This window comes from Thermobia domestica, chromosome 12, assembly GCF_964235325.1.
Source record: "Thermobia domestica chromosome 12, izTheDome1.hap1.1, whole genome shotgun sequence".
NCBI classification, from domain to species: domain Eukaryota; kingdom Metazoa; phylum Arthropoda; class Insecta; order Zygentoma; family Lepismatidae; genus Thermobia; species Thermobia domestica.
Window position 1 is genome coordinate 227,500,917 of NC_137465.1, and position 26,510 is coordinate 227,527,426.

At 32.0% G+C, this 26,510-nt stretch overlaps 1 protein-coding gene across 2 annotated transcripts in view; it reads right to left on the reverse strand.

Annotated features, from left to right (window-relative positions):
• snu (ABC-type transporter snustorr) overlaps nucleotides 1-26,510 on the reverse strand; it is a 370,795-nt gene continuing 344,285 nt past the window's right edge. For both annotated transcript variants that reach the window (XM_081734791.1, XM_081734792.1), the window contains exons 11-17: nucleotides 22,021-22,198; nucleotides 20,083-20,198; nucleotides 17,580-17,650; nucleotides 16,664-16,752; nucleotides 5,895-6,071; nucleotides 4,020-4,106; nucleotides 1-2,038 (exon numbers count right to left, since the gene is read on the reverse strand). In XM_081734791.1, the coding sequence (XP_081590917.1) occupies nucleotides 1,824-2,038; nucleotides 4,020-4,106; nucleotides 5,895-6,071; nucleotides 16,664-16,752; nucleotides 17,580-17,650; nucleotides 20,083-20,198; nucleotides 22,021-22,198 (933 nt within the window). In that variant the 3' untranslated portion in view covers nucleotides 1-1,823. The remainder of the gene's footprint in view (nucleotides 2,039-4,019; nucleotides 4,107-5,894; nucleotides 6,072-16,663; nucleotides 16,753-17,579; nucleotides 17,651-20,082; nucleotides 20,199-22,020; nucleotides 22,199-26,510) is intronic.

Genomic DNA, 26,510 nt, shown 5'->3' on the forward strand with positions numbered 1-26,510 from the left:
TTTTATTGTAGAGAAAACACTTTAATTCTATAGATAGTATGTAATACGAAGACATGTACATCCATCAAACATGTCAACAAATACGAACCTGATACAACAGGAATACATCACAATTTCCCTTGGTTATGCATTAAAAATAAATCAATATATTATTTAGAGAAAGTCTTCATATTTATTTTAATAATTATTGTCATGGTCTGTTTAAACTCCGGACATTGCATCAATAATAGGATGACCAAGGGTTAATATAAACAATGATACAACAATATCATTTAACAATGTAACTCTACTTAAAAAGAGATTTTTTAAAACAACATTATCAATAACTATATACGATATGATCTAAAACAATGTTCGTAAATTTAGTATATAAAATAAACCTTTTTTTTTTTCCTTGTGAATTGTGTCTAGGTATTCATTTTATTAAACGGACATATTTTGTTTTAATACTAACTAAAAAGTATGTAATGGAGTGAAGGAAGACATCGCAAAAAAACAACAGACTCGTTTTTAAATAATACAATTACGAATCATTCACACAAGATACATAGTAATATAATACGATATATAGATATATATTTTTATATAACTATTCTGTCTTCCTTCTAGCGTTTATCGGTTACAAACATACAGAGTTTTTTCTTTCCTTTTTTTGTTGTATTTATTAATTAAATATGTAGCTATACACGGTCAAACTCGATTGACCTACAATATTTTACAGTAAGGAATAATAATTATATGGTACTATTCTTTTTTGAGCATACTTGTATTACTTAAGATGTAATACTATATGGTAGAGATATATATGTATATATATCTTATGCATAATATAAAATGCAATCAGCACCAAAGATGAAAAATTCACAAATAGTAATAATAATAATTATTATATGGCTAACCATTTGGTAAAGTTCGTAGTAAAGCACTAGTAGAATCATCTGCAAGTAAAATATACAACTATTCTTTCATCTTAAATGGCAATTTCACAATGAAGGTTTCGCCTAAGTGCGTTAGAAGCAATAATATATATATAGTATATTCTTCTCGTATTAACATTTATCGTCAATATATATATATATATATATATATACCTACACATTAGGCGAAGTTTAATCACAGAAAAAAAACGATGTGACCTGAGACAGTAAAGTACTGGTGTTATTATTTCCTCGATATTGTAATATTTCTTTTATCTTTCCAAAAATTCGTTCTAAAATATATGACATTATCAATTAAATTCAAGAGGAAGAAGAGCAGATTGAAGTGTTCTTTGTCAAATTATCATTAGATATGTCTCAATTTAACGAAATCAGTTTATTTTCTTTTAAAAATAATTATTTCTTTTCTAGAAGAAATCACAGTACTTCTTTCTCTTGTAAAAGAATCCTGAAAACTCTTATTATTACTATTGAGAAGTAAATACAATAACATACACTGGCCGCATACATTTAAAAACCATATTTCCATACATTCTTTTGTTTTTCATTAGGCAAGATCAACTTGTTTGTTTTTTCCCATTTCAGACAGAGAACATCTCTATCTCTGTTTGAATGCTGTTTTATCTCCCCCAATCCCACAGCAGCAAATTCTCTGTACATGATTTCCCTGCCAAGAATAAAACAAATACAATCTCAAATTCATACTACCATTCTCTCATTCGTCCACGCACTCACGTTCTCTTATATTTTCTAGGAAAAAAAAAAAATAAAGCACAACACAGAATCATCACACGCAATAGTGGAAAAGTTTCTGTCCTCTCTTTAAGAAAAGTTCAACATATTTCTCTTTCCCCAATTGAACAGCTAATGGACGCCTCCTCCATTTTATCCCTTTTTGAATTTCAAGACGAGAAGACTGATTGTTAGAAAGAGAACAATCCAGATGAGGGTTGAAATGAAACCATAGTACACCTCCGGTTGAGATATGGCCCATCCACGTGACAACAAGTCTCTTAGTGCTGTTGTGGCCATTGTTAAGGGAAGACCCAAACTGATGTACTTCAGAACACATGGCATACCTTCGACTGGCCAAATCACACCTGAAACAGTCACAATTATATTGCTTCATTATGTATGCAATGGCATTGCAAATTTAAACTCACATATAAATACATAGATTCTAAGATTGATTAATAGAATGAGATTCAAATGCCCCGAACTTTGAAATTATTCAAATTTATTTAAAGAATGTGTTGATACACAAATGGAGCCTACATTCAACCTACATTTTAACTACAAAGGTCTTACATTATCACAAAATATTGAAGATGGCTTCTATTAACTTCAAGACACAAACTGGTTGCCGTTTTTTTCAATACGTTAGCTGGGATGTCCCTCACGGTTTTTATTATGTTGTACCGTGAATCTTAAAGCGCCCTGAGGTGGTTGTGGGGTACACCGTCTTCTTCAGATATTTAATGGACCGAAATTAGCTGAGCGAGGAAGCCACAAATTTTACGATATCAGTCAATCTTGAAAGAAGTCTTGAAGCACCTCTATGCTCATATGGCTCTTTGTCCTGTTCTGTTGGAACCAATAATAGCGTTCTTCTTCTCGAAACATAGCCACAAAATCAATGACAACGTCAAATCATAGATCTAAATTTACAGTTACTTCGAAACAAAATGGCCCCACAAATGACCGTCTGGATTACCTTAGGTGGCAATGATCATAGCACGAACAACGTTTCAGTATGTCATACTCTGTTGTTTGTCCTGGTATAGAAATATTAGGGAACCAGTACTGAAAGGTATCACAGCGATGTTCATTTGATTTTGTTGCCAAATACACTTCTAACAAGGCAATTCTCTGTTTCTTGGACTGGCTTTCTTTCGTCCTTGACGCTTTGCACACTAGCGCATACGCCGTCAGTTGGCATTACTGCTGTTAGTCGAAAAAAAAAAAATATTCAAAGTCCCTCACAAAAATCGCAAAAAACAATACTCGTCAGTATTTTTGCATTTTACATTCAGAATTCGGTAACTTTTGAACTGCACTGTATATTAGAAAAGAAGATATATATTTAAATTTATCAAGTGTTCATGGTGAGTGATATGATAACAGTATTCTCAAGCACAACACTTATGTATTTTTAATATAGTATTCGGATAGGACAATGTGTGAAGACTTCACACTTCTATGACATAGCTACTAAAAGATTATAATGTAATCAGCACAACTCCCTGGTCACCATTAACCCTAATTGTTCCCAGACACCTATCTGACAAAGGTTGGTGAATGTATAAGCCATACTTGACAAGAATAAAGAAAGAGAAAAAAAATCTTACCAACACCAAGAACCGAACTCGGATTATTCAGTTCGTAAGTACGCTATTAGGGCTCCTTTAGTATAACATAATACAGTATTAGTCCTATTTTGCACTATATTGTCTTGTACAGTCAGCGACAAAAGTTCTTTACGTTTGGAAAAATTTATTTTGGGAATAGCGGTTGTGGTACAACGGTGCTATGGCTGGAACGTACACAAAATTACATTCTTTTTAATTTACTGAAAATTGCACTTAAATTGTCCTTCCATTTTGAAGTTATTTACGAAACTAATTTCATCAAACGAAAAGAACTTTTGTCGTTGACTGTACAAGGTATTGATAGTATAGAACACAAATTATTCGTAACACACATAGAAGTATTAAGAAAAAGTTTATGCTGAAACATGAATAATTAATAGTAGCTTTTTAGGTAGTTTCTCTATCACTATCAGGAAAGTAGAAGAATTTGAAAGTAATAATTCAAATTGTGTAATTCAATATACTAAAGATAATTCGTAAATGCTATGGTATTACGGATTTAAAGACCTTATAACTAATTAGTGATTGCTTGATTATGCGTTTAATGAGGACGTCAGTGGTAAGTTCATTTAGCTTGATTATTAAACAAATAATTACTAGTCAAGTAATCATAAAATAGTAATCTAAAAAAAAATGTCATATAAATAAATAAAGTCAGTATCTAGCTTAGGATCAATATAACAACAAACTGTTAATATTGCTGCAAACTTACCGCTGAGCAGTAGAGTAGGGTAGAAGCTACCAAGAGCAAGTTGAATTGCATTTCTTTCCAATTCACAAATGGCAGATATAACAAAACCTACGAAAAATTTAAAGTATAAACAATTTAAAACATAACAAACAAATGAGAAAATTCTTTCAGAAAATATTTCTAAATCCAACTAAATTTTATATTTTAAATCAATAATAAAATCTCAATTCGTTATTGCATTTTGAAAAAAAAAAATCTCTTTTCTGAAGGCTTACGTTAAAAGACCCTTAAAATATATGTGAAGATTGTGTTATTTTGAAACTTATTACACAATGTTAAAAATTTCATTTTACTCAACTTGTACAAATATGCAACAGAATAAAAGCTTTTGTTACCTTGATACATTAATTTATTAACTGAAAAATGAAATCTGTAAGTGTACGTCCCACGTTATGCCGACTAGGCTAAAGGAGACGGTGATGATGTGAAATGAAGGAAATGGTGGAATCAAGTAAGTGGGAGGAAACGGGAGAATCCCGAGAAAACCCACGCACACGGTGTTTTTCCACCACAAAGCTCTCTTGACGTGAGCTGGAATCGAACCAAGGACTTTATGCATCAAAGGTGAACGCTCTACCACTAAGCCACCACGGCCACCAATTTATTGATTGTTCCAAAACATTTTGTCCATCTATTATCCTGTGGATCCACTAAGGTCCCTAGTTGAGTCCTCGATGACGTTCACAGGAGAATAAATGGAAGAAGAGAACAAGAGCTTTTATTCCATTAATTACACAATATTATAGATTCAATTATACTAAGAATAGCGTACTACTACCATTATTGCTGTTATACCATCAATTAAGAAATCATTATTCTTTTGGAAATCATTTGCAAAGTACAAAAATAATATACTTCAAATTTGTACTTCTTATTTGCACGTTGTAAAGGAAATAATATCCTAATATTTTCATAGTTAAGAACTTACTATTGATGGTACAACAATTACTTCATCATTTGAATTTTTAGGAAGGAAATCTTAAGCAATTACATTAATTAAATTAATTTAATATAATTAAATTGATTCAGTTTTTATGTAGTAATTTTTAATTCATTACTTCAAAATTTGTTGAAAATTACAATGAGTGAATTAGTGCAAAGAAAAGAAGGATATGACACAGGCTAAATAATAAAACTAATATTTATACAATTCTCGTTCCTCATAACTGTAATTTCTGTAAATTGTTATTTTCTTGTTAGATTTTAATTGTTACTTTATTCTGACCTTAATTTTTAATTATAATCACTTCTTCTTTGTTGTTGTTGTTGTTGTCTAGTTTCATTTTCTGGATCAAAAGATCCAATATATTTCAGGCAAAAATTTTTCTTGTAGGCCTTATATCTGGAGAACTGCATATTATGTATGTACATCTGAATGCATGTATGATATGCTTACTCCGTAAAAATGACGAAAACTCGATTTAGGAGCCGTTCAAAACTTTTGTAGCCCTAATCCAAAAACTAATTATTGGCCAACATCGTAATCTTTTGATGCATTTTTGGATCATTTCTAAAATTCTTGTTAATCTGGTAGTTCTTGAGTGAACTTTTCCAACTACCTGTAGCTTCTGTATATGGATGTCAATGTTTATCCTGTTTCAATAGTAAATACTATTGATTACAACAGTATAGTTTGAAAAATAAGCTATTTCACAGGAAACAATCTTCAAATCATTCTCTAAACTTATCAGTTCTCTTTTGTGGACAATTAGTTAATGCGAATGAACTTGGGTTCGATCCCTGATGTGGAACGTACTTTAGACGGTAGGTCTCGTGTCATATAAGGTAGGTACTGAAAATGGTCGTTACACTTCAATTAATAAAAATTGAACTTACCGAAACACATTCCACACAACCCTTGAAGAATTGTGAGCGTTATTACCCAGAAGATATCACCATGGCACTGAACACCGAAGACCACAATCATGAAGAGTAGTACTAACGCTGTCTGTCCACACATCACTACAAATTGAGTTATCACATGGGAGAACAGAATTTCAAAAGGTGTCACACCTGAAATTAAATAACATATATTAAAAATGAATCGATATAATAAAATATTTTAGCACTTTTTTTCTAAATTTTTAAGATGAATACATGTCAATATATAATTGTGTTTGTAAAATATTCATTACAACTTTGGAAAATTCAGGATTGCTAATAAAACTCCAACTGCCCAAAGCAGTGTATATATTTTAGGATTATATATTTGTGTTCTGGATAATTGATACCAATATAAGATTTCATTTCAGCAAAGAATTCAAGCTTAACTTTTATGAAGAAGGTGAAGAAAAACAAACATTGAATATAATTATTCCATTACAGTATGCACAGTCAAGGTCAAAAGAGGATTCTCTTTCTGGATAAGTCTTTTATCCCAATTGCTTTTAAATGAGTGAGTTTAGTATAGTTTTAAAATAAACTGTTCATTTTAAGATTGTTACGTGTGATGAGATCACTTTATATAAAAAAAAAAAAAGTTATGTCAATGATATCCTAGAAGGTTAGGCTTTCAGTACCTACACTTCAGGGTACTAGAGCGCCTCTAGCGGAAATCTCTGAAAACACATACGTTCGAATGAGCTGTAGGTAGATTGAACAGCCATTCGAAACGATATGTAGAACTGGGCAAGGTTTATCTCTACTTAATGTGAATCTTTAACGGTTTCATGGAAGTGGTTTAGTCGAAAATTAACGTGATTTAAATTTCAAGAATTATGTGAGAATTGTTAATAGTTATCAAAATATCAAAATATTATTTTTGTGAGTGTTCTATATTCGATACCGAAATATCTATAATTGGTGTGATAATATAATAATCGTGTTAACAGAGTTCATACGAAACAGTCCTCCTGGAGGCATTTGATGGTTGTTCAAAGCATATTTAATTGGGTGAGTGTTATAACTTGATTATTTAATATTTCTCGATATATATTGTTAAATTTTTACTGCAGTTCAAATATTGAATTCATAGTGGAATTATACGGATTACGAGGTATTATATTTATTATAATTATTTGATTCATTATCGAAAGTTGTATTCTTGTTCAAAAGAAAGCATATTTACCAGTCAACTCAGATATATATTTTTGGATTTTCAATTTTGCTTAAAAATTGTTGATATTTTATTATAGATTTTTCTGTATTGCAAATTTAATTTTTCATGAATTTTGTTATAAAATTTATCAAGCTAGAAAAACAGTTACTTTTACTTATCCAAATTACCTTTAGTATTTCACATTTTTTTTATTTATGAAGATAATAGCACTTTTCTGGTAATATTTAAGCTAGTTCAAGTCAAAAATTCACTGTAAATATAGAATAACTTAAGATAATTCTGCATGGAAAATTTTTTAAATGCTTACTTTCAAAATATAGCAAGTATACATAGAAATTACGAATCCCGCATACTTATAATTGTCCTGGTTATTACAACCAGCGGCCCAGGACGGAGCACATAGTGGCACGTTACAAACATATCGTTTCGAATCCAACTTCAAAAAACGAAGTAAAATACATGTTAAGATTGCGGGTTTTGTTTGGCAAAATCTGACTAAGGTGGGAAAGTTGTTAAGTAAGCTATTAAATATATGGACATTTTTCAGGATCAATCTGTATATATCTATCTATCTTGAATTATGTTAAGGAGGATATTAAAATTAGTTCAGTTAGAATAGATTAAATGTCAGTATTTTCTGAGTACGTAAAAAATATAGCCTATAGGAATAAACCTGTCAATGATTGTTAAAGGGTTGTCGCTTACCGTAAGGTATAGTAATTATTTTCGATATTTAAATTGCATTAGAATAGCTCTTTTTGTTTGCTTGGTAATTAAGATGGAATTTAAGGAAGAAAGAAATCAACCACGTTTATTTTTGAATGGATTTGAAAATGGAAATTCTGGAGTTGTTGTACCGCAGACTGTAGGTCAACGATGGGATTTATCGTATTTAGATTCCGGAAGGGAGTCAAGGTCATTAGATATTTCTGCTGTTGATAAACCCAGCGAAATGGTTGAGTCATTGTCTATAGCAAGCAACACCACTGCGAGTTTAGCAGAAGGTGGAATGTTGCATAACGAGTTCCAACCGCTTATGTCTGTAGATAGTGCTAGTTGTGTCAGTGCAGACACAAACCCGTTTATTGACCTGGGGCAAACAGCTGTCATAAAAGAAAAAGAAGAAAATCGTAGTACAAATCCTTTTGTAGATAAAGACTCGATAGTGGCAAAAGAAAAGAATGATGGTAACGAACCTTTGGTTAAAAGTTTTATGCCATTCCAAATACGGGCTGATAAATTAAATGGAAGTGTTTCCAGTAATTTGTTTAATGAGAAAATACAGTATATCCCAAGAACAGATGGAACAGACGATATGCAGTTATTTCAATTTCTAGTGACAGTTCTTAGAATAATTAAATTAAAAATATTCCCGGTTGAGTCTGTTTTGATAGCAGCTTTGAGTAAAGCTGAAGGTCGTTTAAATCAGGAGCTAGTAGCATTGTATGAAATGACTAATAATTGGTTGCAAATATCAGGATATTTGTTTCGTAGATTAATAACTCCTTTAGGTAGGCGAGAACTCATAAATCGTTATGTGAAGGTGATACAAAGACCTAACGAAAATTTGCTTGAGTATGTTAATAATATTTGTGATGCTTATGAAATATGTTACGGAGCTATAAATGATAGTAGTTCTAGTGAATTGTTGGATATTATTATGGAGGGCATGCAACCTCAAATTAAATTTGATATTTATAGATATAGCTATCCAATGTCATTAGATGATCTTATGGGTAATATAATGGAATACGAAAAACATCAACGTAATTTAGAAATGTATACCGCACTGGTGAGGAAATCGGAAAAAAGTGAAAATCCGAGAAATAAGATTAAGTGTTATTTTTGTGGTGGACAACATCGCATTGCAAACTGTGCTTCTAACAAACAGTACCTTTTAAATAAACAGTTAGTTAAATTGAATATGGATGTGAACTCGGAAAGACGCTCTGCAGCTATTAGTGACCGGTTAAGGGCTCCGACTCAGATTATAGGAACCGGAGTTCAAACTAATGGTTTACCTAGTGGTGTGGGTGATAATAACAAACAGTTTAGATATAATAATAGCAATGATAAAAGACGCTTTGCAGGGAATAGTCGATGGTCACGGTTAAAGACTAAAAGTGAGAGGTCCGAAGTTCCAGAAAGGGAAGAAACAGATTTAGAAAGAACTTTGTTAGGAGGTGGAAACCATAATAGTAGTGCGGGATACAACACACGTACGAAATATAATGATCGGATGAAGACTCCTATGGAGGGGTTCCGGACTCGATCCCGAGGGGAACATAATAGTGAACATTTGGGAGAAAAGAATATGGTGTTCAATGTGAATCCTGTGAATGTGGGGGAATGTGAAAAAGGAATGCGTGAGCAATATTACGGAAACTTTACATGCAATGGTGGCTCTAGAGGGAACAGAAGTAAGAATAGCAAACCATTATATAGAGAGGATTTGCATTATTTTAGTAATTATAAACAAATAGAAGATAATAATAAAAGCGAACACACTATTGATGGGATCAAAATTAGTGCTAATGGAAATAAACGTGAAAATAGAAAAACTTTCTCATTGGGAACATTGACTGCGGCTTTTGTCGATGCATTTGTCTTAGGTAAAAGTATTAGAGGAGGTTTAGATACTTGTTCTACAGCATCGTTAATTAATAGACAAAGCTTTATTCAATGGAATCGGCAGTTGAACTACCCAGTGAAGATAATAAATGAGAAATTCATTGGTGTAGGTATTGATAAACAAAAGTTGACACTGGATCAGTGCGTAGTTATACCCATTAAGTTTAAAAATCGTGTTTACAGACTAAAGTTTTTCCTAGTTGAAAATTTAGAACCAGTATTTATACTGGGAATAAATGAACTAAAATTCTTGAAAGCGAACATTGATTTAGTGAATAATAAATTATTTCTCCCTTTGGAAGGAGTAGACATACAGTTACATTATACACTAAATATCCACCCCCCTTGTTTAAATCGAGATACTCGTTCGTGTGATCTATTTTACAGTGAACCTGACCATAAGACTTCTAAATTATTTCTGCGTGACTCAGACTTGGTGGAAAGGTCCACAGTACAGACTGTTGATACGGATGGAGGTCGACATCCGGGAGATCCAGCACGGGGATTTTGCAGTGTTGCCACATCTATTAGTCCATCTTTGGATAGCAGTCCCAACATCCAGTCGGACCAGATGGATAGTCCATTGAGGGTGGATCCTGTTGTATTAGAGGCTAATCCTGAATTACAAGGGTACGTTAACGAGATATTTAGTAAATATCCTTCTGTTTTTTCATCACATGTTGGTAAAATTAAAGACTTTGAATATAAAATCCAGTTAAATAACTACACTCCTATTCGTAAGAAGGCTTACCCGTTATCACGGAGTTCTCAAAGAGAGATGGATAAAATTCTCGATGAGATGTTAAAGGCCGACTTAATACAACCAAGTAACAGTGATTATGCTTTCCCTTGTTTTTTAGTAAATAATAATGACGGAACAAAGAGATTAATAGTTAATTATTCTGATTTGAATCGTCATCTTTATTTAAATACTCAGTTCACACCAAGGATAGAAGACATATTGTCTGAATTATCTGATGGTAAAATCTTTAGCCATCTTGATATACGGAAAGCATATTTAACCATACCTCTAACGAAGGAAAGTCGTCACCTAACAGCATTTCTTACGCATAGGGGTTTATATGAATATAAAGTTTTACCTTTTGGTTTGGCAGCAGGGAGTCATGTATTATCTAAAATATTAACTGACTTATTGTATCCTTTGAAAGATGAAGGGGTTCAATGGTATATGGACGACCTAATTTGTAAAAGTTCAGATATAGAAAGCCATAAGCAATTATTGGAAAAAGTTTTAAGGTTATTGGAAGAAAAAGGTTTAACTTTATCAACAAAGAAATGTACCTTTTTTTCAAATAAGATATCGTATTTAGGCTATATTATCGAAAATGGGAAAATGTACATGGACCCTTCAAGGTTAGAAGTAATCAGAAAGTTACCTGCTCCAAAGACAAAAAAAGGATTAATTTCTTTATCATGTTTTTTACAATACTATGCAAAGTTCGTCCCACAGTTCCATGAGGTTATGGAACCCATTGAACGTTTAAGGGCGGCTTCTGCTGAATTTGTTTGGGGACCGGAACAACAAAAAGCATTGGAAGATATTAAGGAATTATTTGCCAATCATGTAATGTTAAAATTACCCGATTTAAATAAGAAGTTTATTGTCAATACGGATAGCAGTCTCAAAAGTTTAGGGGGAGTCCTACAACAATATGATGATAACAATAACTTGGTACCTGTAGCATTCTATAGTAGACGCCTAAAGAAACATGACTTTAATAAGCCGATTTACTTGCTAGAAATGTTAGCAGCTATAGAAACTATGGAACGTTTTAGTACTTACTTGCATAAACCTTTTGAATTAAGAATGGATCATTCTGGACTTGTGTATGCCTTGAGGAATATGAAAAGGGTTAAACGTTATGGATCATTATTATACAGACTATTTGCATTTACGTTTGATGTAAAATCTATATCCTCTAATATGAATATAACAGCAGATTTTATTTCAAGGTTACATGATCAGAATAATTTTGAGGAAATGGAAACTGAACTTTCTCATTCCGAACAGGTAAATAATTATTGTCTAATTAACCTTTGGAATATGCCTTTTGCTAATATATCTATTAAAGAACATCAGTTAAAGGACCCTGAATTAGGTAATATTATTAAGGAATTAAAAGCAAAAAGGGAAGTAGAAGGATATAAATTAATCCAAGGCATATTATGTAAGAAAACAAGAGCCATAAGAAATCCATACAAAGTATGTTTGCCCAAGGAATTAGTTCCTAGTATAATAGAATTCTTTCATTCAAATATTTTGCCAGGTTCTCATGCTAGTATAAATAAAACTATAGCTAAGATCTGTGCTCGTTTTACATGGAATGGGATATTGAAGGAAATAAAAGATTACGTATCCACTTGTTCAGATTGTCAACTAAATAAGAGCCATAATAGAAAACCTACTGGAAAGCTAGTATCTAAGTATGAGAATGTAGTTAATGGACTTTGGGCAGTAGATTTACTAGGACCACTTATTGAAAGTAAGTCAGGACGTTACTGTTTGATAGTTGTCGATTCATTTTCTAAAAGAGTATTTCTTGAACCAATTAAGGTCTTGTCTTCACAAAGTGTGATTAATAAGTTATATAAATTAATGTGTAGAAATGGATTTATTTTTAGCATATGTCATGATAATCATTCAATATTTACATCGGCTAAATTCAAAGATTTTCTTTATGCAAATGGTATTAAGGATATTAGTATATCCCCTTATCACCCGGCTTCAAATCCTAGTGAAAAATACGTATCCACCATAAAAAATTCATTAAGAATATATTTTGGAAAGAAACAAAGCTCATGGGATAAAGGATTGTGGGAAATTGAATTTTCTGTCAATAATGCCATCCATGAGGATACGAAATGCAGTCCTATGGATTTAGTATTCAATTATAATGTTGGTAATCCACTGGATATTAAGTGGAAAATAAGTATGTTGGACTTGAATCCTAGGGATCCCGAGTTATGGAATCGAGCTTTAAATAACATGGAAAGAGCATGGCAACGTAAAAAGAAAATATACAATCAACGCCGCCTAGATAATGATTATAATGTGGGTGACAAGGTGTTAATTAAATCACAGATATTATCATCAATGAAAGATAAAAGAACAAAATCTTTGTGTGCGAAATGGTGTGGACCATTCGAAATCGAATGTTTTCTGGGAAGGAATACCATAAGAGTTGTAAATGTAGATAATCCCAGAGATATCCGTAAGAGTCATGTTAGTTTGACAAAAAAGTATAGAGAAAGGAGAGGAGATGCATCATAAATATTAAATGTATTAAGCATATTTCTGTACTTGATTCCCAACTGAAGAAAAAAAAAGGTAGAAAAAATTAATCTAGTCAGAATTATAAAAAAAAAAATCTTACAAACCATCTAGTCAGATAAATAGTATATAAGTAGAGATAATATATTAAATTGTTTTTAAAAATATTTTAATGTGTTTCTAATATATGTTTTTGTTAGTGTTCCAGATCTGGATGTTTTGTATCTATGTCCCAAAAATGTCTGTAAAAAATTGTATTAGTCCAAATTCCGCTGTGGAAAATTTTATGGAATGTATGTAACGAAGCTCAACCAGATGTAACGAAGCTGAAGATTGATTGGAATCATGATGGTGCTATGTTTGATGAGTATAATGAATATTGTTATTATTACTGAAATTAATTTCAAAAGGAAGAGTATGATTACCTCCTGAAAAAAAAAAATATATATATATATATATATATAAACATATTGAGAATGAAATTCTGTAAAACTTTATGAATAGATAGGGACTATTAGTAATAACTAATACTTATTAACTAACTAGAGTAGTTGGGATTAATAGAATGTTAGGTGGTGTGATTGAATTTATGGGGGAATTTTTTTTCTTTAGTTCAGTTATTTTTTTTGTTTGGTATATAGTGAATAGAGTGAGAGTGATGGTTAGTTAGAATCTGTAGTTGATTAATTAGCTGGTAGAAGTTAATAGTAATAGATACCTAGAAAGATTAACAGAATCTATCTATTCATAATTAAATTTGGAATAAGAATACTTTAAAATTTTGGTTTAAAATATAAATAAAAAGTTGTGCCAACTTTTTATAGCCGGGAGGGCGATATTTGTTACGTGTGATGAGATCACTTTATATAAAAAAAAAAAAAGTTATGTCAATGATATCCTAGAAGGTTAGGCTTTCAGTACCTACACTTCAGGGTACTAGAGCGCCTCTAGCGGAAATCTCTGAAAACACATACGTTCGAATGAGCTGTAGGTAGATTGAACAGCCATTCGAAACGATATGTAGAACTGGGCAAGGTTTATCTCTACTTAATGTGAATCTTTAACGGTTTCATGGAAGTGGTTTAGTCGAAAATTAACGTGATTTAAATTTCAAGAATTATGTGAGAATTGTTAATAGTTATCAAAATATCAAAATATTATTTTTGTGAGTGTTCTATATTCGATACCGAAATATCTATAATTGGTGTGATAATATAATAATCGTGTTAACAGAGTTCATACGAAACAGTCCTCCTGGAGGCATTTGATGGTTGTTCAAAGCATATTTAATTGGGTGAGTGTTATAACTTGATTATTTAATATTTCTCGATATATATTGTTAAATTTTTACTGCAGTTCAAATATTGAATTCATAGTGGAATTATACGGATTACGAGGTATTATATTTATTATAATTATTTGATTCATTATCGAAAGTTGTATTCTTGTTCAAAAGAAAGCATATTTACCAGTCAACTCAGATATATATTTTTGGATTTTCAATTTTGCTTAAAAATTGTTGATATTTTATTATAGATTTTTCTGTATTGCATATTTAATTTTTCATGAATTTTGTTATAAAATTTATCAAGCTAGAAAAACAGTTACTTTTACTTATCCAAATTACCTTTAGTATTTCACATTTTTTTTATTTATGAAGATAATAGCACTTTTCTGGTAATATTTAAGCTAGTTCAAGTCAAAAATTCACTGTAAATATAGAATAACTTAAGATAATTCTGCATGGAAAATTTTTTAAATGCTTACTTTCAAAATATAGCAAGTATACATAGAAATTACGAATCCCGCATACTTATAATTGTCCTGGTTATTACAACCAGCGGCCCAGGACGGAGCACATAGTGGCACGTTACAAGATACAAACTCTAATTGGTTAGTTTATTTAAAAGCTACTGACAAACTAATTTTGCCAGAGGAAATACATCTATACGAAAGATATTGCAGTGAAATACAAGTCACAAGAAGAGTGTGTTATGTTTTATATGAAAATCTTGACAGTACCCACTTCACACTACATAAGAGATAATTTTTGAAAGCAGAACACTCTAAATGAAAGAGAGTAATGGATTTACTGATCATAAACAATGTTAACGATGATGTACCTACAATTGCTTTGTAATTTCAACATTTTATGTGCTATCTTCAAATATTTACGAGAAAAATTAGATCATAAATAAATAAAAAAAATTGTAGATGATTAAAAATCATGCACTTCAATTATCTAATAAGCTTTTTTTCAAGCTCTTGTAACCCCTCTTTTCGAGTATTGAAGATAACACTTGATATCAAAATATAGAAGGAAATTTTCACTTTAATATTTTGTGTTGTCTATATTTTATAATTGCTAATAAATGTAAGGAACACTTGCTTACATTATTTTCTAATTTATTAGTTTGTGACACGTTTCTGTATCCATCAAACATTTGGTATAAACTATATACTTCTAATACATGATCGAATGTTCATCGTCGGTACTTAATTAGGCTTATTCCATTTTGTGAAAAGAATTGGTCAATGTGAAATTACTTGAAATCCAGTGGTATTATGAAATCAAAAATGTTTTTAACTGTACAATATACTTTGTAAGTATGGTAACAAAGTCACTTGTTTAGCGAAAACGCAAATTGTTTGAAGTCCTGGTCAAAAAACACATATATACCGTGTTTCAAAAAAACCGTCCGATGGCCTGATTTTGGACGGTAATAATTACGGAACATGGGACGTGCCGGCAAGGAAATGAGCGTCGTTTGAATAGGCGTGGCCTAGAGTTTCAGAAAACCGGCGTTAGATGTTAGTCAATGCGTCTTCTCCGTTTTCAGTCAGTCAGAAGTAATATGGCGTCCACTCAACAGAAGGCGTTGTGCTGCAGTTTGCAAAAACTGAGTCAGTAATTTCGGTCGAGCGTGCTTTTCGTCGGTGTTTTGGCATTGACCCGCCTCCACCCAGAAATATTCGTCATTGGTATCGCCAATTTGAAGAGACAGAATGCTTGTGCAAAGGTAAAAGTCCAGGTCGGCTGGCATTTCCGATAAAACGGTGGAAACAATCCGGCAAACGTTTGAGCAGAGTCTGCGAAAGTTTACTCGCCGTAATAGACTTTGTAATAGCATAGTTAAAAGCTGAAGATTTTGTGAGTATTTTTCAATTTATCCCATTTTTGTAGTATGTTTTTATCAACACATATGGACTTTTAAAGTCAGGTCATTCTTTTTAAAACACCCTGTATATAACTTATTAGGATGTTGGGTGTATAGGTAAAAGTGCACCTTTATATTTAAAATTTTTAGTGTGTTGATATACTACCTTCGTTCTTTGCTATAACAAGTGGTTTTGTTACCACATTTACGAAGTGTATCTGACAGTTTAAAACATTTTTGATTTCATAATATCACTGAAGTTGAAGCAATTTAATATATGACCAATTCTATGTACAAAGTAGGAAAAACATAACAAAGTACTGAAGAATATCCCATCATATATTCGAAATATCTAATGCATACTCAATTTCCTATGGATAGAGGAGCATGTTTCATGTTAATAAATTAGAATATAACATATTTTATAATTTAACATACGACATTCTCTCACTAAATATAAGCTTACCTGCGACCCAACTTCTGTCCAAAAGACCTTCCATACGTTCAATGATAAGAGCAGACGAGGTAAGAGCGACAGCCAAGAAAAATACAATGCTATAATAAAATACAAACTCAAATTAATATTGCCATACGAATAGAGCTAAGTTAGTATTAACTAAAATTTTAAACAATCAAGAGCTATGGAATTACTCACCTACTTGCACAGTAATTTATTATTTTCGGATCGATGTATCTGTTGCCTATGTGCAACCACCTGGTGGTTCGATTCGTGCCGAAGATGAACTAATTCTCAGGTAATAATTCCTTACTATTTTATTTATTAAAGCATGCGCGTTACATGAACTTTAGCTTACAATTAAAACAATATTTTATGCCCTTTTTTATAATTATGTTTTGTTGAAACTAATATTATGCTAAATTCTTTTATTAAATACAACAAAGAAAAGTACTAACAAATATTTGGATTAAGTAAGCTGTATCCAACGCAAAAGGCACGAACGGCATATAGTTACGTTTTTCAAGATCTAAAGAAGCAGAAATGAATATATTTTGCATAATGAAATGTTTCTTGTTTTATTTACATTAACTTATGTTTCAGGATAATCGCTTATTGTACTATGTACAAATATATTTATGAATGCTATTGTAATGTATGATTAAATTGGAATAGTATAGGATTTATTATCGAGTTTCTGTTCCTGCGACCTTCAAATCTCTGATTTCTTAAGTAATAGCATTATTAAGTTCATGGTATGAATATTTTCTGACAATATAGAAATCAAGGAAGTGGATTGTATAAATCTCAATTTCTATTTTCTCTCTGCTAAATAGTCTTACTCAATTATTTTTTAACAACTCATTACTCTTAATTAGTTTTCTATTTTTTTAAAAAATATATATTAACTTATAGATGTACTTACGTCAAAATAACACCTGGTGCGACGAATTCCGTAAAACTAGGATCGTGAGTACCATAGATGGGCTTCAAAAACTATAAAGTGAGAAATCATATGCTTCAAAAACTATACAGTGAGAAATCATATGCTTCAAAAACTATAAATGAGAAATCATATGCTTCAAAAACTATAAAGGGAGAAATCATATGCTTCAAAAACTATAAGGGAGAAATCATATGCTTCAAAAACTAAGTTATAAAGTGAGAAATCATATGCTTCAAAAACTATAAAGTGAGAAATCATATGCTTCAAAAACTATAAAGTGGGAAATCATATGCTTCAAAAACTATAAAGTGAGAAATCATATAGTACTATCATATACAAGGATTTAATTTTGTATTGGAAAATTTTCTTACTTTCTGTACATAGACAGATGCATAAGAAGAGAAATTTATTGGGAGTGGCGCTTTAGAAAATGTGCTATCTAGGCATTGATACCGTACAACTGAAGAAAACTCATTAAAAAATTAGTTTGAGTTGAATTCAAACTTCTTAGCATCTCGTGATGTCAGATTGTTGAACATTGTTACCTCCAAACTATTCATCATTCCCTATCCTTTCACATATAATCTTATAAATCATCATAATATTCATAACAAAATTCTGTTGTTTAAGGATATTTTGCACTCCGTATACATCTGTTGTTTGCTCATGTAGTTATTGTCATGCAACCCAAAAAAGAGTGGAAAGAATAGTTAAGAATAGATTTTATACCATACCACAGTACTGCGAGCGGTGACAATATTTAGCAAAAAATATAAGCAAAAGGCTAGTACTCACTGCAAAAAATCAAAGTGTTATTCTAGAAAGCGCTTTCGGGAAACTCTATTCCATCTTCAGCATAGACATTTCGAGGAGGATTTGTGGTTCGCATTTCTTAAATCCTTTTAATCTTTTTCTTTCTTTCTTTAAATATCTATCCACATTTCTCCCCCATGCTTTAAAATCCTCCTCGAACTATCTAGCTGAAGATAAATAGAGTTTTCCGAAAGCGCTTCCTAGAATAACACTTTGATTTTTTGCAGTGAGTACTAGATTTTTGCTTATATTTCTTGCTAAATTTTATACCACTTTGAATAAGTTACTTAATGTCAAAAACAATGCTGAATAACAACTCATTTATTTTCTGAGTAAAACATCTTTAGCTACATTTTTAAAGAAACTTTTTTAATCTCTTCACTCAACATAATTATGCATACAATAGTAAATTATGTAAATTAACTAATTCTAAATTTCTCTTATATCTGAACTTCCTTATTTACCCCTTGTTCTACATCCTGCACATCTATCTACAATTTTACTGAAGTACACTGAGGAAGGCTTTTATGAAACCTGACACTTAAGTGAATTCATCTCTTATTCTTAGAATTTAACGTTCAACAAATTCCAATGACTCAACAGTAGAACACTCACTTTTGGTGAGAAGGCTCCTGGTTCAATCCCAGCCCGTGTGAATTTGAGGTGAATAATGCCGTGCCCGTGAGTTTTCTTGAGATTTCTTTTACTTTCTCATTTCTTAATTCCTCAATTGTAATTCACTTGAATTATCATACAATTCCTTTAATGTATAGGATATAACTGTGGCACATCGGAAACACAATTTTCAAAAAAATACAGAATGATTCTATAATATGAAATTTAATTTTAACCCAAAAGCCATCTAAAAATCTAAGTATCATAATTAAATCTTCTTGTCTCCCCATCTGCCCGATCAGCTATTTCAGTATATGAAGATATTGTTTTGTGCATATCTATATCTATCTATCTATAGCTATATATATATATATATATATATATATATATATATATATATATATATATATATATATATATATATATATATATATATATATGCAGGGTGATAGGTAATTCCACCGACAAACTTTGGGAGGTAATTCCTTATATGAAATGAAAGAAAAAAGTTCTAATAAACATGGAACGGAAAACGTCTCCTTTCAGAGTTATGAACCGACGAAAATTCGAAAATTCACGTTTCGAAACGCTCTGCCTTAGAAACTACAGGACAAATCCCAAGCGGTTTAAGGAATTACAAAGGAACAAGTATGCGCTCTATCTAAATATCCATGTTCTACCGTGGTCCGTTATCGGCGAAACGAACTGTAAAAAGGAAGTTGAGGTATAGGGATACTCCTTTAAGTACTAATGGCGCGTTCGTTTCGCCGATAAGGGAGGAGTTAAAACATGGATATTTAGATAGATCGCATACTAGTTCCTGTGTAATTCCTTAAACCGCTTGGGATAGGTCCTATAGTTTCTAAGGCAGGGCGTTTTCGAAACATGATTTTTCGAATTTTCGGCGGTTCATAACTCTGAAAGGAGACGTTTTTCGACCTATGTTTATCAGAACTTTTTTCTTTCATTTCATATAAGGAATCACTTTCCAAAGTTTGTCGGTGGAGTTACCTACCACCCTGTGTGTGTATACATAGTAAAAAATATACATTACCTGTATTGGGATGTCCGCCAACTTCTTATTTTCACCGCAGCTTTCCAAGACATTCTGTGCGAAATCTCTGTATGCAAACTGCAGATCCCTGTTCAGCATGAGGCCAATTTGTTGATCTGGAAAACAAGAAACACAAGCGTTAAAAAGACTTTCACTTTAATTTATTTAATTTTTCAATTGTGTGATTAATTCCTTTATGTTGCTTACTTCAAATAAAAAAAAAAAAATGAACCAAAAAAATTTAAGACAAACTTTTCAAAAAATTACAATTTTATTTATTATAGTGTTTTCAATCTTGATCATAATCCCATTATAAAGAACTACACAGCATTCGATTACGGATTATTCGTTCTCCACTGTCAATGTTTTGTATGCATTTATACATTTAAAATATTTTGTATTGATTTTGCGCTGTTTATCCTTAGTCCAAACAATTACATCAAGCATATATATTGTATTTATTTAAAAAAAAAATCTGACTAGAATAATATGTTTATTTCTTACAATTAAATTAATGTATAGCAGTTTTAACAACTAACATGTCTTTCTTAGACATTCAATCTGGGTTCCTATCTTGCTTTTTCATTGAGTGTCTGAGAAAGACAACGTTAAATTGTTGAATCTGTTATAAATTATTTGAGTTTTAAGAAATAAATGTATTACTCTGGACAGGAAGTATTTTTTATAATCGCATAAATTCCAGAGTCGTAAATAGATAGTGTTATGCTTAGAGACGAAACTTTTTCGCGACAATTTTGATATTTTGTAACATTAATTATCACAATTTTCGCATTTATGAAATGAAATGAAATCTTTGAGTTTTACGTCCCACGGTTATGCCGGTTAGGCTAAAGGAGATGGTGATGATGAGTAATGAATGAAATGGTGGAATGAAGAAAGTGGGAGGAAACGGGAGAACCCCGAGAAAACCCACGCACACGGTGTTTGTCCACCACAAAGTTCACTTGGCGGGGGCTGGGATCGAACCCGGGACCCCTAGCACCAGAGGTGAACGCTTTACCACTGAACCACCGCGGCCCCTAATTTTCGCATTTATGTCGCATTTATTTTTTTAATGTAGTACAAGTTTTTTTTTTTTTTTTTTTTTTTTTTTTAATATGGAACTTGTAAACAGTATATTTATGGTAGTAAGGTGTATATCTAATACAAAAATGAGGATATACCTTGATTAAGTGCACATTCTAACTAATGTATTCCCTGAAATATAGAAATTAATGCAAAAATTTAAATTAAAGGATAATATGCAGAAAGACATTGCCAATTCTTCTTTCGAAACTGGCAACCATATTGAACGTAACGAGCTGACAGCAAAACACCTGTGGTTAACTTTTAAACTGTTTAACAATGATACAATGTCAACTTCCTTATCCTCACTATTGAGAACTTCAATAACCTTATTTTTAAATTCACGGTAAGCGACCAACAGATCATGATCATTTTCACCACAAAACATAGTCAAGGATTTAAACAATAGTTCAGTTTTGTTGATATCTACATCTTTATGAAGTGAAACAGTTTCTGGATCAAATAACTCACAGAGCATTTTCGTAAATGCAACGTTTTTTTTAAGTTAAGTAATATTGGAAATGGCGCTTTTTAGTTATTATTAGCAATAATTAACAAGAATTTCACTTTTTTCGTTTTTATTCGCTTTTATCGCAAGTAATGCCGAATTTCGCAAAAATTCGTGATAATATAAACGTGATTTCTAGCTCTGAAACATATACGCATTTTTTTCCTAACGTTTCGCGCATATCGCATTAACGAAAATGTCTCGTCTCTAGTTATACTGTATTTATTTTGCATGTAAGAAAATATTAAAATGTAAAAGTTTGATTTTACTTTTATTGAGACGTAAATGATTATCATATAAGAGTTTTGAATTCATTGTCGAGAAAAGCAGAAAACTATACTTACTTGACATATCAAGCCATACTCGAATCTCACTTTGATCTAACGTTTCGTTATCAGCGTCCCTTCCAATAGCCATTCTTCCAACCAGAGCATCCGTAAAGTTTTCGGTGAAATAGATCGCACCCCAAGCGTAGCCTTGTTCCACTGCGTTAATTGCATCCTCTGGGTTTTTATAGAAGTCCTGTTAAAATAACAAGTCATTAGTATATATAACACACGTATACACTGTAGAAACTGAAATAGTAACTATATATGGTTTTTCTTTCGGATAGTTGCAGAACTTAATTTATTGATTGATTTACTGGAATTTACTGTTCCTTTTCAATACTGAGGTCATATGAGAAGCTTAAAATGAAATTCGCATTCGAATTACTGCTCTAGCTTTATTCGAGGTTTAGAACTCCGCGAACCAAATCTGGGATTACGCGCACAGAAAGCACGTCCGTCCATTGTCTACAAAAGGAGACAAATAGCTAAAGACCCAATACATAAATTCCGGGGCTTAAGCATCCACTGAGGTGTTTAATGGGTGCTGAGAACCCATCCAACTACTTTATTACCTCGGGTAGATTCAGATTTGCCTTTAGAGAAACTTACAGACCACATATTTATTATGATTTACTCCTACTTCAAGTGTTTCTCCACTTGGTAAAATTTAACACGTCTTCTAAATCAAGACTTTTCAAATCCTAACTATATATAAAACTACATGAGCTGACATAAATTATTCAGCACTTCCTGTAGGGCTACAATGATTAAATTTGGCATGATTGTAGCTTTTCGGAACTAACCCACAGGAAAATTGTCAAAAGTGAATATTTTTAATTTTTAGGGGGTCTAAAGAGGGGATGAAAAATTTCCCCATGTTATTTAAATGGACCTTTTTTTGGACTTATAATCTCATGTTTTAGGTACTTAGAATTGGAACAGAAACTTGAAATTCGGTATGCTTACATATTTTCGTTAGCACTACCTAAGTAAATCAGTACAAGTAAAACATTACGAACTTAGAGTGGTTTTATAGGAAACTGAAAAATCTTTCCCATGTTATTTATATGGGACACCTTTTACACCCTCAAATTATTGAGCACTTCCTGCAGGGCTACAATGATTAAATTTGACATGATTATAGCTTTTCGGGACAAACCCACAGGAAAATTGCCAAAAGTGAATATTTTTAATTTTTAGGGGGTCTAAAGAGGGGATGAAGAATTTCCCCATGTTATTTAAATGAGACTTTTTCTGGACCTATAATCTCATGTTTTAGGTACTTAGAATTGGAATAAAAACTTCAAATTCGGTATGCTTGTACGTTTTCGTTAGCTTTACCTAAGTGAATCATCAGAAATGAAAATTTCTAACCGTAAAGTGGTTTCATGGGGAACTGAAAAATCTTTCCAATGTTATTTATATGAGACGTCTTCTGTACCCCAAAATGTTTAGGTACTACCGGCAAAATTAGAATGATGAAATTTGGCATGATTGTAGCCTTCCAGGACTAACCGACAGAAAAATTGCCAAAAGTAAAAAATTCCAACTTTAGAGTGGTTTTATAGGGAACTGAAAAATCTTTCCCATGTTATTTATATGGGACACCTTTTACACCCTCAAATTATTGAGCACTTTCTGCAGGGCTACAATGATTAAATTTGACATGATTATAGCTTTTCGGGACAAACCCACAGGAAAATTGCCAAAAGTGAATATTTTTAATTTTTAGGGGGTCTAAAGAGGGGATGAAGAATTTCCCCATGTTATTTAAATGAGACTTTTTCTGGACCTATAATCTCATGTTTTAGGTACTTAGAATTGGAATAAAAACTTCAAATTCGGTATGCTTGTACGTTTTCGTTAGCTTTACCTAAGTGAATCATCAGAAATGAAAATTTCTAACCGTAAAGTGGTTTCATGGGGAACTGAAAAATCTTACCAATGTTATTTATATGAGACGTCTTCTGTACCCCAAAATGTTTAGGTACTACCGGCAAAATTAGAATGATGAAATTTGGCATGATTGTAGCCTTCCAGGACTAACCGACAGAAAAATTGCCAAAAGTAAAAAATTCCAACTTTAGAGTGGTTTTATAGGGAACTAAAAAATCTTTCCCATGTTATTTATATGGGACACCTTTTACACCCTCAAATTATTGAGCACTTCCTGCAGGGCTACAATGATTAAATTTCACATGATTATAGCTTTTCGGGACAAACCCACAGGAAAATTGCCAAAAGTGAATATTTTTAATTTTTAGGGGGTCTAAAGAGGGGATGAAGAATTTCCCCATGTTATTTAGAGAGACTTTTTCTGGACCTATAATCTCATGTTTTAGGTACTTAGAATTGAAATAGAAACTTCAAATTCGGTATGCTTGTACGTTTTCGTTAGCTTTACCTAAGTGAATCATCAGAAATGAAAATTTCTAACCGTAAAGTGGTTTCATGGGGAACTGAAAAATCTTTCCAATGTTATTTATATGGGACGTCTTCTATACCCCAAAATGTTTAGGTACTACCGGCAAAATTAGAATGATGAAATTTGGCATGATTGTAGCCTTCCAGGACTAACCGACAGAAAAATTGCCAAAAGTAAAAAATTCCAACTTTAGAGTGGTTTTATAGGGAACTAAAAAATCTTTCCCATGTTATTTATATGGGACACCTTTTACACCCTCAAATTATTGAGCACTTTCTGCAGGGCTACAATGATTAAATTTCACATGATTATAGCTTTTCGGGACAAACCCACAGGAAAATTGCCAAAAGTGAATATTTTTAATTTTTAGGGGGTCTAAAGAGGGGATGAAGAATTTCCCCATGTTATTTAAATGAGACTTTTTCTGAACCTATAATCTCATGCTTTAGGTATTTAGAATTGGAATAGAAACTTAAAATTCGGTATGCTTGTACGTTTTCGTTAGCTTTACCTAAGTGGATCATCAGAAATGAAAATTTCTAAACGTAAAGTGGTTTCATGGGGAACTGAAAAGTCTTTCCAATGTTATTTATATGGGACGTCTTCTATACCCCAAAATGTTTAGACACTTCCGGCAAGATTAGGATGATGAAATTTGGCATGATTGTAGCCCTCCAGGACTAACCGACAGAAAAATTGCCAAAAGTAAAAAATTCCAATTTTAGAGTGGTTTTATAGGGAACTAAAAAATCTTTCCCATGTTATTTATATGGGACACCTTTTACACCCTCAAATTATTGAGCACTTCCTGCAGAGCTACAATGATTAAATTTCACATGATTATAGCTTTTCGGGACAAACCCACAGGAAAATTGCCAAAAGTGAATATTTTTAATTTTTAGGGGGTCTAAAGAGGGGATGAAGAATTTCCCCATGTTATTTAGAGAGACTTTTTCTGGACCTATAATCTCATGTTTTAGGTACTTAGAATTGAAATAGAAACTTCAAATTCGGTATGCTTGTACGTTTTCGTTAGCTTTACCTAAGTGAATCATCAGAAATGAAAATTTCTAACCGTAAAGTGGTTTCATGGGGAACTGAAAAATCTTTCCAATGTTATTTATATGGGACGTCTTCTATACCCCAAAATGTTTAGGTACTACCGGCAAAATTAGAATGATGAAATTTGGCATGATTGTAGCCTTCCAGGACTAACCGACAGAAAAATTGCCAAAAGTAAAAAATTCCAACTTTAGAGTGGTTTTATAGGGAACTGAAAAATCTTTCCCATGTTATTTATATGGGACACCTTTTACACCCTCAAATTATTGAGCACTTTCTGCAGGGCTACAATGATTAAATTTCACATGATTATAGCTTTTCGGGACAAACCCACAGGAAAATTGCCAAAAGTGAATATTTTTAATTTTTAGGGGGTCTAAAGAGGGGATGAAGAATTTCCCCATGTTATTTAAATGAGACTTTTTCTGGACCTATAATCTCATGTTTTAGGTACTTAGAATTGAAATAGAAACTTCAAATTCGGTATGCTTGTACGTTTTCGTTAGCTTTACCTAAGTGAATCATCAGAAATGAAAATTTCTAACCGTAAAGTGGTTTCATGGGGAACTGAAAAATCTTTCCAATGTTATTTATATGGGACGTCTTCTATACCCCAAAATGTTTAGGTACTACCGGCAAAATTAGAATGATGAAATTTGGCATGATTGTAGCCTTCCAGGACTAACCGACAGAAAAATTGCCAAAAGTAAAAAATTCCAACTTTAGAGTGGTTTTATAGGGAACTGAAAAATCTTTCCCATGTTATTTATATGGGACACCTTTTACACCCTCAAATTATTGAGCACTTTCTGCAGGGCTACAATGATTAAATTTCACATGATTATAGCTTTTCGGGACAAACCCACAGGAAAATTGCCAAAAGTGAATATTTTTAATTTTTAGGGGGTCTAAAGAGGGGATGAAGAATTTCCCCATGTTATTTAAATGAGACTTTTTCTGAACCTATAATCTCATGTTTTAGGTATTTAGAATTGGAATAGAATCTTCAAATTCGGTA